General features: G+C 52.1%; 1 protein-coding gene across 3 annotated transcripts in view; it reads right to left on the minus strand.

Annotated features, from left to right (window-relative positions):
• Positions 1-4,743: 4,743 nt before the first annotated feature.
• USP7 (ubiquitin specific peptidase 7) overlaps positions 4,744-14,220 on the minus strand; it is a 56,869-nt gene continuing 47,392 nt past the window's right edge. For all 3 annotated transcript variants that reach the window (XM_057748464.1, XM_057748465.1, XM_057748466.1), the window contains 17 exons: positions 14,052-14,182; positions 13,264-13,398; positions 12,820-12,921; positions 12,537-12,642; positions 11,662-11,754; positions 11,505-11,572; positions 11,079-11,179; positions 9,990-10,143; positions 9,305-9,372; positions 8,722-8,830; positions 8,552-8,629; positions 7,711-7,811; positions 6,824-6,923; positions 6,049-6,168; positions 5,817-5,888; positions 5,599-5,689; positions 4,744-5,313 (listed from right to left, as the gene is read on the minus strand). In XM_057748464.1, the coding sequence (XP_057604447.1) occupies positions 5,207-5,313; positions 5,599-5,689; positions 5,817-5,888; positions 6,049-6,168; positions 6,824-6,923; positions 7,711-7,811; positions 8,552-8,629; positions 8,722-8,830; positions 9,305-9,372; positions 9,990-10,143; positions 11,079-11,179; positions 11,505-11,572; positions 11,662-11,754; positions 12,537-12,642; positions 12,820-12,921; positions 13,264-13,398; positions 14,052-14,182 (1,736 nt within the window). In that variant the 3' untranslated portion in view covers positions 4,744-5,206. The remainder of the gene's footprint in view (positions 5,314-5,598; positions 5,690-5,816; positions 5,889-6,048; positions 6,169-6,823; positions 6,924-7,710; positions 7,812-8,551; positions 8,630-8,721; positions 8,831-9,304; positions 9,373-9,989; positions 10,144-11,078; positions 11,180-11,504; positions 11,573-11,661; positions 11,755-12,536; positions 12,643-12,819; positions 12,922-13,263; positions 13,399-14,051; positions 14,183-14,220) is intronic.

Below are 14,220 nucleotides of genomic sequence, written 5' to 3' on the forward strand. Positions count from 1 at the left end.
GGTGTGTAGGCTGCTCCCTGGGGTGGCTTCTCTTGTCGCGGAGCGCAGGCTCTTGTCGTGCAGGCTCAGCAGTTGTGGCGCACGGGCTTAGTTGCTTCGTGGCATGTGGGATCTTCCCGGCCCAGAGCTTGAACCCATGTCCCCTGCATTGGCAGGCGGATTCTTAACCACTGCACCACCAAAGAAGCCAGGGTTTGTTTTTTTTTTTAAATAATTTTTATCATGGGGCATCTTCCCCTACTGTCTTTATCTTTTTTACATTTGTTTTTCCTTTGGCCGCGCCACGGCTTATGGGATTTTAATTCCCTGACCAAGGATCGAACATGGGCTCTCAGCAGTCAGAGCCTGGAGTGTTAACCACTGGACTGCCAGGGAATTCCCTGAAGGGAATTTTTTTAATTTTGCAAAATATAACAAATATTATTCACTCATCTTTTCAATTAAAAGAGAAGGGGCAGAGAAAAGGCAGAGAAGTGGGAGAATTGAGAGGCAGAGGAGGCAGCATGGCACTGATCTACATTTTATTCACCAAACACGGCAGCTGTTTCTCTGGTTTGTGCAGCACCACCCGGGAGGGCCGACGTGGAAGCTGAGGCCCGAGAGCTGGGTCCAGTGACTGGACGGGCAGCCGGAGACTAGGGTCTGCCTGCTCGAGGCTCCTGCGGTGGCGAGGAAAGGTGCAAAGGCGGAGGGGGTGTGTGTAGAGGGGAGAGGGGGGCGTGGAAGCCTCCTGGTGATCAGGCCTGCTGTGACAGTGCTGGCAAGACGTGTCCCACCAGCCGGGGGAAAGGTCCGGTCTGGGGACAGATTTGTCCAGATCTGAACGTCAGCCCCCCAAAGATACCCGGCAGCTTCCCCTCCACCCCAACCCCATCCCCCAAGATGCCCCGGGGAGAGCACGGACTCCCAAGGTGGCACCAGCTGCAGGACGGGAAGTCTCGGTTTCCACATCCCAACAGGGACTCACCTTAACAAGATTTTTGGGGTTAGGAGATGAAGCATCTGACGCAAACTAGGCACCCAGCCCCCAAGAACAAACTTCTCATTTGTAATAAATCAGGATGGGGCACCAAGTGGACCCGAGTTGACAAGACAGGTGGCCACCCATCTAGGTCCCGTGTGTACTGACTGAAAGGGAGGCCAGGTGGGCCCACTGGCCACCACGACCCAGGGGCAGAGGTTTTGACCTGGGACTTGGCCGATCTGCGGTTTGGAGGCCCATGGCTCTGCAGAGACACTTGGGCCAGGCGGATGACAGTCATGGGGCCTGCGTGGCTCCGCCAGAACCGGAACAGGACCTGGACACACCTGTAGAGCTCCCGCCCATGGTGTGATTCTGCGCCCGCCAGGCAACTTGCCGGTGTGGCTCAGATTCCCAGAGGCCCCCAGGCAGGAGCATTCAATCCCACGGCAAATGCAATGCCAACTGCGTGGGTGGCGAACCGGGCCCTTCTCCACCGGCCTGCTCCGGTCACCACGGTCCACGGGCCGCCCACGAGGTCCAGCCCAGCTCTCCTGAAGCCCTCTGTGAGCTGGTGGAGCCACCCCAGGCTGTTCTGACTTAGCCCAGTGTCAGGAGAGACACTTGTCAACTTTCAAAACATCCAGACTTCTCGTCTTCTCTCAAAAACTGCGAAGGTCCAGCTGCACAGGGCCCTGGTTCAGCAGGCGTCGGGCTGTTCCCTTGGCCCAACTCGTCTAGTCCCCATCATCCCAGGGCCTCCTCACTCACTGCCTCGGACTTGACCTAAACCACTGTTCCCCTTTCTTAGCCTTGATGCCTGAGGCCTCGGTTCTGGGTCCTGAGACATCCTTGTAGACCCAGGCTGGGATGTGTGGGGGTCACAGCCTCATTCTCTCCCGGAGGCTTCCCCACACCCTGCTTAGTCTGCACAACCTCTGGGGCCGGCCAGGGCTCGGGGTGGGAGGCCTCTCCTACCTCCTCTCCTGCAGCTCTCATCTCAAAGTGGGGGACCCCTCCTTCCAGCAGGGAGGCCGGCTCAGGCACCTGGAAAGAGAGGCAGTGAGTGTGGGTCTTAAGGCCAGCTCTGCACTTAGCAGAGGCCCTGAGAGCCCAACCCAGCGGCTTAACTCAGAGTCCCTGTCCTGGTCACTCCGTGGGGCGGAGGGGCCCGCCTCCCTGCCGGCCTCACGTGGTGCGCTCAATGGTGACAGCTATGATCAGGACCACCGCCCTGATTTTCTGAGCCACACTGCCCCCCAGAGCCAAGACACAAAACAGCTCCCTCCCCGCCCCCCCCACTTTAGCACAGGTCTGGGGGGGGGCGCACCGCGTGGCTCCGGGCAGGGCGCTGGGGACACCTCCCGCTGTTTCCAGCCTAGAGCCAAGGCTGGGCTGTGTGGCCAGTGGCGAGGAGGTGCCACAAGGCTGGCAGGGCACACAGGAGCCGCGGCTGGACTGTCACCCCCTCTACCACCTGCCGGCCTGTGATGGGGTGAACTAAACCAAACTCCTTGCAGCAGCCCTGACTCTCCGTGGCACTGGGTCTGAACTGACAAGGGCACCTCCTCTCTACCGGTGGGGAAGGGGACAGGATTAGGCTCCATGGGGGCTCTGAGGACTCTCTCTCCCAGCATCTCACGATGAACTCAGAACACCCATCACATTGGGCAGGACCACGCTGTGAACGCCCATCCCTGGATGGCACCTGCTCCCTGTGGGTCAGCGGCCCCTCGGAGCTGTGAAAGCAGCAACCCTGCCTCTGAACTTGCAGACAGCATCCTGCCCAGCCCGCACCCTCAAGGACCCCAGAGGCCCAGCTTCCAGGCCTTACTAGAAGTTCACAGGGGGCAGCAAGTGCTGAGGGAGGACCTGGGGAACTGGGTCCTTCTTTCACTTGAGGCCCACCCCGCCCGTGGACGCCCGGAAGGCTTCCTGTAACTCCATACACAAGCGAGTGTTTCATATGTTAACTGGGCAGCTCAAGGGAGCTGATCACGGCAACACAAAGCGAGGAAAGCGAGGAAAATGTGCTTAAAACGTCTGAACTGCGTGTGGCAACTTAAAAAAACTCCACCAGTGGAAACTCTGCTACTTTAGTTGCACTTCAGGTGCTCAGTGGACACCTGAGGGGCTTGCAGCCCCCTTGTTGGGCAGGGCCGACGGAGCACCGCTCCCCGCCCGGCCCCACACAGCAGACATTCTATTGGGCAGTGAGCAGTCAGCACAAAAAGGCAGAAATGCCACAGTATACACCCACCCCCAAAACGGGGGATCTACGGTTCGACCTTGACATTTGAAATGCATGTTTGCAAACACAGTTTGCTCTTTTATTTTTAAAAAAATGAGACCCTTCCTCCCAGATCTCTGCTTCTGGTACAGTCACAGCGACTCCTCCAAGCCCCTCTTCCATGTTACACTGTGGTTCTGGGGACCCGAGGGAAGGATGCCGTCTCCTCAGGGTGCGGAGCAGGCTGTGCTGAAAGGCAGTCCTTCTCAGGCTCCAGCCCTCCCCCGCCCCACCATCAGTTTTATGAACTCGGACTCAAGGCCGTTTTAATGGGAGGCAATGGAAGAGTGAATCGCATGCAGTGGGTGCCAACTGTCCGCATCAGGAAAAGGCCTTTGGGAAACGCCATGCAATAATAACTGAACACCCTCTGCCAAAACCAAAACCTAGAAGAAATACTTTAACGTTCAACGTTGTGCACCCAGAATGACGTCCCGCAGGAGGGTGGCGCGGGCGGTGCTGTCATAGTCACGGTGGGGACCCGGGCAGGAGGTGCCCCCGGGGGGAGCGCAGCCCAGGGATCCGGCCGCCAGGCACGGGGTGCGAGGCCCCCTCTGCTGGACTACGCCTTCCCCCGTTTCAATATGTCGGGTCATTTTCTTGTACTTGGTTCCCGCCTGGAAGACTTTTTCATTTCTTAAGCTTAAATGGGATGATTAAGAGGCAAAAACAACCCCCCCTCCCAAACCTTGTTATAAAGGAAAAGCTTCCCCAGGCCTATTTGCAGGGAGAGCAGAAATCTCCCTCAGCTTCCACGTCACTCACTGAACTATAATTTTTATAGAAAATTTTATTCAACATACAACATTTTCCAGCAAAAAGGCAATATACAGGAAGAGTTGGTGTACACTGCTGCTACAGAAACAAACAAAAAATACTGGAAAAGGATGAAAAATAAGTGTGATCTGCTGATTCTATTTTACTGCACTCAAAACTAGACACGCAGCTGGCGTCAGCTCCAAAGAAAAAGGCCGGACTGAAAGAAAACTACACACAATGAATATCAACATCAGTGAAAGTCACTTAGATTCACCCGACAAAATGCCACCTCCTCCCAGTGGTAAATTGTACATGTTCATTCATTAAATATACAATTTCATTTTTCCTTTTTTTTTTTCTTTTTTATTTAGCTTTTTTATACAAAGTCAACAGCTTGCTAACACCAGTGGGCATGCCCTCTTTGCTAAAAGGCCCTCCTTTCTTGGTTCCGTCTGTTCCATTTTAAGGAGACAAGTCTATTTATAATTTTTTCACCTGCTCGAATGACCTCTTGAGACCATCAGGTCTGCCGAGAGGCAGCAGAGTACACCTTAATTGTATTGAACAGTGTTCTCAATTGAATAAAAAGACCCCGAAGTGTCTGTCAGGCCTGTATTCAGTGCATCCACTCTGCAAACGGGCTGCAGGACAGCGGTGGCTGACGGAAGGGAGACGTGTTTATTAAAAAGACCCAGGCAGCCGGGAGACCGAGGAAGGGGCGACAATACACGAGTGAAGGAAAGAGCGCTATTTATTAGGTTGTGAGTTTCTCTGTTTTGCCTTTACAGATGCACAAAAGGTCATTGAAAGTATAACTGAGGGAAAGACGTCAGACGAGCCTAAACAGAAGACTTACTAGCTGCGGGGCTGGCGGCCGGGCCCCGGGGGGACAGCCGAGCCCGTCCAGCGCCGCGCCCGCCGGCCGCTCTCCGCCACGCCGACAGCGCCTTGCATCGTGGTTACCATAAAATAACTCTCATTGGCATCCAAGCTTTATAAAAACACCTTCATTTTGCTCAAAAAGGGCAATCAATAGATACAGAGAAGCCAAACTGAACAGCCTCAACAAAATAAAATTAACACCAGCAGCAAATCCTCTTGCTGAAGACGTGGGACGGTGCTCGCGCACCAGAGTTCTCGCTGTTGGTAAGGGCACACCCACCGCGGTCCGCCACGCCCGCCCGCCGGGGAGGAGGTCAGTTATGGATTTTAATGGCCTTTTCAAGGTAGGTGTAGCGACTCCTCTTTGGGGCTTTGTTGAAGTGGTCGAGCCCAAGCCAGGGCCGAGGGTGAGACATGTTACCTGGCGGGGAGAGAAAACAACTCAGACCGCAGGCCCAGCGCCGGGGCCCCCACACCCCCACCCAGGTCTCAGGGGCTCCCGAGGGGACGCCAGCAGGGCCGCCACCACCGTCTCCCTGGGGATCTCTGATCCTTAAAAGCGTTCACGGGTTACAGACTGCTGTTGCCCCTGCTCTACAGATGAGGGAAACAGGCCGGAGGTCTCTCCCGGCTGGAGAACCAGCACCCGGGGCTGCCCGCCTCCCGGCCATCGCCGCTCGCCTCTCCTCTGTGGGAGGGCTCTCACCGGGCTGAGGTTCAAAGTCTTTCAAGTTTACTTCATACTCATCTTCATTTATGTACTGGTGTCGGCCCATCATCACGATGGCAAATTTAAACTGAGAGACAAAAATCGAAAACGCCTTTAATTCCAAATACCAGCAAAACCCACCTCCGGCAAAAAAAGGCCAAGATTTTAGCACCCGCCCGACAGACCCCTCGCGAGTCTCCAGAAAGCGCATATACCTTTTCAAACTCCTTTTCCTGGATGTCTAGCAGACTCTGAATCCGCTTCATCACTTCTCTGAAATGCTCGCCCTGTGAATGACAAAGGGCGTCTGTGCTCACGCAGCTCACGCCTGCCCGGGCTGCGCGGTCGCCACCTGGGCACAGAGCCAGACGGAGCAGCACCCACCCAGAGCCCAGAGCCCAGGGCCCGACCCGAGGCGCCCAGCCTCCCGGCAGGAGGCCGCCTCACCTGGTGTATCCTCAGCAAGAACGGGATCCCGAATGTCCCAAACACCTCTTTGTGGAAATGCGCCACCGTGATCAGCATCTCGTTTTCCTTATCTATGTCCACCTGGTCCAAAGGTATTTCCTGGGGACACACAGTTCACAAAGGAGGAGCTGAGAAAGCAAGTTACTGCAAACACAGCGCCGCATCTGACTCCTGAGTTCTGATTCGCTCCTCCAACAAGGACGTCAGGTCAGAGTTTTGCCGAAATGTCCTATTTGGGTCTTGTGAGAATGATGAGCGTTTGCGTTTAGAGCCAGAAGACATGTCTGAGCTTAAAGGAAAACTCTGGGTTTTAAGGGACCAAGTAATGAATTGTCCCAGTTACTGTGGAAATCCTAGCAGCTTTAAAATCAACAGCGACCCAGTTTCTGACTAGATGTGCTCGGTGATCTGTATTTAAATTGATCTCTAAAGACAAGGAAGTGAGGTATTCAGAGCCCAGAGTAGGAAGGTGGCTGCAGGAGCTGGTGCGGGGGCCTCGGTGGAGCACACGCACGCCGGCGATGACTGTCCAACAAGAGTGTGCTCCTGGCACCCAACGGTACACTGTAAACTGTGAAGTTTAGGGGAGGTCTATTTATAACAAAACAATTTTTCAAAGTCTGAAAGAATTAAATTAACCCCAGGTTACACTTCATCTTCTGGGAGTCGCTGTCATACCTGAACCAGCTGCGGGGTGGCCACCCGACCCGCCGGGGCTCAGGAACCCACCCTGGTGCAGCAGAGGGACACTTACCTCTATTCGAAACGTTCGACTCGTGGCAGGAGATAAACATTCTAATAGTTCATCTTCTTGATGCACACCAATAATTTTGTAGCTTACAATTTCTAGCAGCCTGTGCAAAACAAGGAAGAAAAGGAACTATATAAATTCCAGTAAAAAAAATGACAGACGGATAGTTTTTATTATAAAGGTATGAAGATTTGCTTGTCTTCTTATGGAGACTGGAAAGGTTAAAAGCAGCTATCTGTGGGGAGCACACAGGACACTGGCTGGGGCCCCCTCGGAGACAGTCTGAAGGGGCCCCTCTGTTTAGGGCCTGGCTGGGGCCTAGGGATGGAGTTAAACCGAGGCTCCCGGACCTGTATAAATTCTTCCCGCAATGGTTCCAAAACAGGCAGGGCTTGTGACATTTTTCTGACTCTTTAGATAATAAAGGCCTCATTCTTTCCTTAATTTTGCAAAGAAAACATTCTAGGAACCAAGCAGCTCCAAGGGCTGTTTCATCCTACGAGCTGACCGTAAGACAAGGTGATAAGAACAGCACCCAACTCTCTGAAATATAAACTGATCATCACATCTGGGGCTTCTTTCTGCAGCCTGAACACTGGCGAAACAGATGAGAAGTGACCCAATTTCTCACACACGATCAAGGCCCGCATTTTCCAGTTTCAGCTGATCACTCTGCTGGAACTGCTCTTCCTCAGCTTGGCTTTCTACCTGAGTCTCCCTTTTGCACTACTGCTAATTAATATCAGGAGACAGAGGGAGGGAAGAGGGCAAAAAAAGGCTTCATTGTGAAACATGTGAATAAACTGCTGCAAAGGATGGGCTGAGAGATGAGTGTGGCAACGCTGGGGCTGGCTCGGGGCTGCCCGCCTCTCCCTTCGGGGAATACTCGCCTAAGTTTCCCTGATGCCTTCTCGCCGAGCTCCACGGCCTTTTTACATTCCTCTAACAGGTCCCGGACACACCCGTGCTTGTCAGGATATAGTGTTATTTCCTAAGAAATGACAAGGTCAAGGCTTTACAGGGAACAGGACCTACGCAGGGCCGGCAGGGGCACCTCAGCCCCGCCCGCTTGGCAACCTCCCTACCAACTGGCAGTCTACCATCGGCCCACGCCTGGGACCCGCCCCGCACTGTCTAAGAAATGCCACTTTGAGGAAAAAGCTCGCCATTCCCAGGACAGTTTCTCAGGAGTTTCTCCCCCGGAAAGGTCACTAAGAGCCTGTCCAAGTCTCAGCATGGCGAGACACAGGACAAGGACCAGGGTGGACTGTGTTGTTTCAGCCTGACAGCTGCACTTGGGTGACAGCATGGATGGCACGTGTCTCAGATCTCCTCTCAATACGGGGCGGGCGGAGCTACAGAGGTGAATGACTTGAGGTCCAAGTAGGCGCACTTTCCAGAAGAGCCACCCAACGTCTGGCTGTGTTGTCTGCCAAGTGCCCGGCGGAGTCGCTGTCGGCTCCAAGGCCAGGCAGCAAGGCCCCCATCAGTGAGAAAGGGTCCCTGACACTGTCCCTCTGCCTGCAGCCTCCAAGGGAGGAGGCGGCAGGGGCGGGGTGGACAGAGCTCGCCCCCAGCACCCCCTGCCCGGGTTCTCAAACTCTGGGGCTGGGGCCTAGAATACACGCTCCCGCTTACTGAGCTTTCTTTGGTTGTTTTAGTTTTTAAGATCTGGGGAGAAACAAACAAGCTGCAATACAAATACAAACGCATACCATAAAAGAAACTTACCTCTTCCCTAAATTGGCTGTTTAACCATATACACTTAAAACTTCGCCTGTTCTCAAAGTCTGTGATTTTCATCTTAAGCTATTAAGAAAAGAGACTCATTTTAGACACGCTTCTACAGAAACCCAAGCCTTCTCTTTATTACCCACAGTTACATTAATTTGGACTCATACCTGCTGATAGTAAAGTTTCTTAGGTTGTCTAGGCTTGAAGAATTGTAGAAGATCTCTTAAAGTACCTTCATAATTATGTCTAAGAGGGTTACCTGGGCCATCCCTGTAACTACACAAGAAAACGGCCTATAAATAAAAGACTTGTTTATTTGCCTAAAACAAAATCCGTGAGTGAGCATAAAAGCAAACCTCTGGCCTGACACCTAGACTTGAAATTTTGACCCTGAATACTCCTGTTCCCCGGTCCTAAGTCCCGCGTCTGTCACACCTGAACGCTCTCTGCAAGGGTGACAGCCCACAGAAGCCTGGACAGGACAGGCCCAGCCAGACACAAGGGAGGGAGGTGTGTGGATGAGGTCTCTAAAGTAAGTCTGGCTTTAGATGAGGTTGCCAATTATTTCTACATCTTAGAGCAGTGTGGTCAAGATGTGAGTGGTGACAATTCTATATCTGAAACTAAGCAAGAAATGGCATGTCAGCTGAGGTGGCCAGCTACTTGATAAATTAGTTGGGAGATGTCTGGAGGAACTATGGAAAGCATGAGGTCAAGACCAAACACCGGGCATCTGTGAGTGTGGCTCACCCTTGAGACTTGAAGAACTGCAGCAGCATCGGGTCGGTGTTGAGCCTCTGAGCAACCGTCTTTGCCACCTGGGGAAGGAGGGCCAGAGACAGAGAGCAAGGTTCACAGCCAGGGAACAAACTGAAACTTGCTGAGACACTTTATCACCGACTATTTGCTCAATGTCCTTAAAGACACATGTTAAAAGCAGCCTGAATTTAAATGCGCCAGAAATCTACTATCTAATAGGAATAAGCCATATTCTTTAGCATATAACCATGGGAGCAGCGTATCTGAGGAAGAAAACCTTGAAAGTGGTTTTCACTTTTAATGGGGAGGTCTATCGATTGTTTTCTGAAGACTTTTTTTTTTTCTTTCCTTTAAATGGTTCACACTTGGCATGTCCTAACTGAAGCAAAGTTGCTATTAAAACTATGATCTCTGAAACCAACTTATGCTAGGGATAGAGATTTCGAAGAAGAATACATGGCGGTAGATGGAGGTAGGGGAGTGAGGGGGGAAGAGCTTCCAATTCCCTGGCAACATCAACACCAACCCACTTGGATCAAGAACTTCCTCAGAGAGTGGCCTGCTACCCATCCTCCAGAACCAAATCCATTACACAGCCTCATCAACAAGCATTTTAAAAAAGAACTTGGTCTTTCTGATGTGGAATGTGAAGGGAAAAGTGCATTTTATCAAATACCTGAAAATAATTCATTCTATTGGATAATGTAACCACAAATCCAGGATCATTGGGGATTGTTTTATCACAGAAGATCACATCCACACGGTGGTAGAGGTCTCTGAAATATTCCTTTGCGGTGGGTAATTCACTGTTATCGTTTTCTGGGTCATCCCTAGGAGTGGAAAATACAGATAATTTAAAGTCCAGGCCAGGGGTGGTTGGTTTAAAAAAAAAGAAAGCAAGCAAAAGGCACCATCTCCCAAGCGACAGCAACACCAAGCGGTGTGGATCTAAACTCAGGCTAGCACTTCTGGCTGCTGGGGGCCTGGCCAGCTACCTCTGTGAGCTGGACAGCAGGGAATGGTGATCGTGTGGGACCAGAAGGTGTGCGCTGAGCCTCGCACAGGGCTGGCTGCTTTCCGTTTCTGACCTCGCTACCGAAACAGAATGGTGCCCTCTCACTCTACAGAAGGGGAAGGACTCAGGATGCACTGTGGGCCCACCCAGCTGACTGTGCGGAGTCCACTCCTCCACCAGGACTTGGCAGGCTATCACCTTCCTGCAGAGGTAGCAGGGCCGGGTCATCGCTAAACCTAAAACATTTACTGCCTGGCCCTTAAACATGAAGTCTTGCTCTTGGCCACTGTGCCCCGCAGCCTGCCAGCGGCTGGTGTTCAGGGCTGCCCTGCCCCGGCAAGACGGCTTCAAGAGCAAGGAAAAGGCCAAGTACGCCATCAGGCTGCCTTCAGACACGAAGACCGCACACCCGCAGGCTTCCGTAGACAGCTTTATGGGAATACCCGAGTAGGTGCATTTTAAGGAATTTCATGTTTTCAGGGAAAGAAAACAATCTTGCTATTCCATAAAGACATCTGTCCCCCGCTAATAGTTTTTATGCTCACTGGAAACATTTTTAGGAAATAAAAGCATTCAATGAGGACAATGCTCGCCACCCCTAATTCCAAACCCCAGAGACGGCCACATGCTGTCAACATTCTGTCAACGTCAAACAAGACGTGACTCAGAGTTTAGAGACGATCTGTCTCTCCTGGTTCTAGGACTTCTGATATTAGTACAAAGAGAGAAAACCCTTCAAAAAGTACATACTTCTGAAACACTATGATGTCACCATCCATTAGCTCATCAAGGGCTTTATCAAGAGACACGTCATAGTCCTGAATTCTCTCTGTTAAATTCGGTTTAACTTCCTACAGTAAAAGAAAGGACATGGTTACAATGCAACGTCTGTCCAGTGTTTAATACGGCCACACACTGTATATACACCCAATTCCATCGGCCCTACGTTTTTAATAAAAATGCTAGCGGGAAATATTAATAATAAGGATGTAATAGTCACTGACCAAAAAGAGGGAAAAATCAGAAGTGTGCAGACAGGATCCTGACTCAAGATCACCCGAGGCCCCACGCAGCCATGGTCTTTACATAACAAATTCACAGCTAGCAAAGCAAACAGGAACAGTCCTCCCCAAACCACAAGCAATGTGCTGATAACAGAAAAAGAAGGATCCAAACCTCATAGAGGATAAGGCTAGTATCTTGGATAAATCCTGCTCTGTCACACATAACCGGGAGCAAGTCACCTGGGTTCAAGAAAAATGAAGAATCTAAAGCTGTGATACACCAAGACTTTGGCAAAGTCAACTCAGAAGGTGAGTGCAGTCAGACTTACGTATTTTACAGGATATTGGTGTGTAGATATGCCCACAGTAATTCAAGCTCCGTGTTTTGGGATCGTACATCTTCAAAAATAACATCACGTCATCTACAAGGTTAACAACAGGCTCTGTGAGGATCCTCTAGCCAGTGCAACGCTAACCAGTGTTAACAGGAACCCCAGCAGCAGCGGAAGCGACTGCCGAGGGCACCTAGGAGTCCCTGTGTGCAGTGAGGCTTGTTAAGAGGCTGATCCTAGGTCTGCAGCACCATTCCAGACACCCAACCCATGGGAAACACTGCAGTAAACATGAGAATACACGCGGAGCACTTAGGGAACCTCATTTCAAGACCCGGCACTCATTAGCTGGCCGTGTTCTTTACCACGAACACCCGTTAATGGCTGTGTCTGCATCTCTGCCTGAGAAGGGACCACTTGGAGCAACCTTGGAACCACCTGCTTTGTACCGATAGATACGCTGTGCTGCAATACAGTTCTACTACCTACTCTCTGCGGCTGCTTAGCAGCGACAACAATGGCAGGCAGAGGCCGTGTGGCCCACAAAGCGTGAAATGTTGACTATCTGGCCCGACAGTGACCCCTGCTCTACACCACCTGTCAAGTGTACACAAGGCCAGCGTGGTGAGCAAAACACGGAACGTGATGGACTCCATGCTGCCGCCACCTCTCCTCACCTGCCGGGATGCCACAACCCACCACCTGGTTTGACTTCATCAAGAAGCCTTGAACACAGTGGACATTTAATGAGCATTTTGGAGGATTAACAAGATTTCCTTGCGAGGGAAGAACACTTAACCCTGTGTGTTTAGAACGTGAGTCCAGGAATCCAACTCCACTCTCTGGAGGTGCTGAGTGGGGGAGGCACTTACGATCTTTATCAAACTTGGGGAGCGTTGCTCCACTAGCAGCCAGCTCCGGATCAACTGTTTCCAGGAATATCGTCCAAGGGTTTTCATTATCGCTGAGTTCAATCATCTATTTCCAAAAGAGAAGCTGGGTTTAGAAGATTTTAACGGCTAAGTAAGAGTGAAGAACTATGCTCAAGTCCCGAAGACAAGGTCCGATTCTATGTAACTGGACCACAGGCGAGACGGCAGGGCACACGGTGCCTGCCGTGCACCCCGCACCCGCCAGACCCCCAGCCGCGCTCACCGTCTTGCTGCCGTCGGCCTCATTATCCAGCATGGCTGGCCGTTTGGTGCCATTGCTCCTGGCCTGCATGGGCCATAATCGAATCTGATCTTGTGGAAATCCCTGGAAATAATTACAATTAAATTAATCGAGGCAACATCAGCTTACATTTTAATCCCGTATCAAGACAATGATTCTATGATTACAAGGGGACAAGATGATGACTCCAGTTCTCCCCGCTGATGTGGGTAACAGCGACCTGGCCTTCGTGATCACTGGCGTCCCGGGGCTTCAAGCCCATTCTACCAAGGGTGGAGAGGGGTGGGGGGAGGGTGCAGCGAGGGAGGCTGGAGGGCACCATCCGGAAGGAAGGAGCTCAGGTCCCAAGCTCACGCGCAGGCGGCGCTGGACACAGCGCCTGCCCCTGAGGGAGAAGAGAGAACCAGCGACGGGACGGGCACTCACCATGGTCTGAGAGAGGTTCTGGACAAACTCCGCAAGTGAGGAGTTTTTCAACACTTTGAACACAGTGTATTTCACTTTTTCTTCATCGTACATATCATTTCCTTGATGGCCACAAAACTGGTCCTCTGCAACGATCTGCAAATAGGCATGAAGGTGCAGAATGGAGTTGACAACAGACAAAACAGAACCAGGTCACGCTGGTCAAAACCAAGGTTCAAAAGCTAAAAATAAAAACAGCTAGTCTTTTGCTTTAATAAACCTTCTTCAGAAGACCCAAGCAGAAAAACACCAGGACACCTGAGGACTAAATCAGGTGTCCATTTACAGGAGACGAAGCCCCACATGTCCGCGCAGCTGTTCGAAGCTCATCCACCAGCATCAGCGCCACCTGGGTGGTGATCCCCACACGCTACGGGGCCAGCATGCACTGCACCTGTGTCTCCAGGGAGTCAGGCAGCTTGTGAACACATGCCTGTTTCCTAATCCCAACTACATCATGAACCAAAACCAGCTGGCAGTTCAAAGCCCCCCCCCTCCGCCCCCAGGTTCTCCCTTCCCAGCCTCACCCGGGCTCTGCTCGCCCTCCCTCCTCTGGTCCCCCCCACATTGTATAAACACTAACACAGCCTGGCTCTGTCTGGCAGCCTGAGCACCTCTCACGTCTAAGCCAGTACCCTGAACTAGAAAGCACATTCCCGACGCTCAGCGAGCTGGCCCGAGCGCTCACTGGGTCGCATGCCCCAGGGGCCGCCAGGCCCGCAGAGCAGTTTCATGCCCCGGAGTCTGACCTGCACTTGCATGTAGAGGTGGGCTTCCTGCCGCTCCTTCCGCTTCTGAGCCTCAATCCTTTTCTCTTCTTGTAATCGTTCCACCAGCTGCTGAGGGATGTCATGGTCGGTAACAGCTTGTAAAACCTCACCTGCAGGACAAACGCATCTTTCCTCACCCCTCTGTGTG

This window comes from Hippopotamus amphibius, chromosome 9 (genome assembly GCF_030028045.1).
Source record: "Hippopotamus amphibius kiboko isolate mHipAmp2 chromosome 9, mHipAmp2.hap2, whole genome shotgun sequence".
Taxonomy (NCBI): Eukaryota; Metazoa; Chordata; class Mammalia; order Artiodactyla; family Hippopotamidae; genus Hippopotamus; species Hippopotamus amphibius.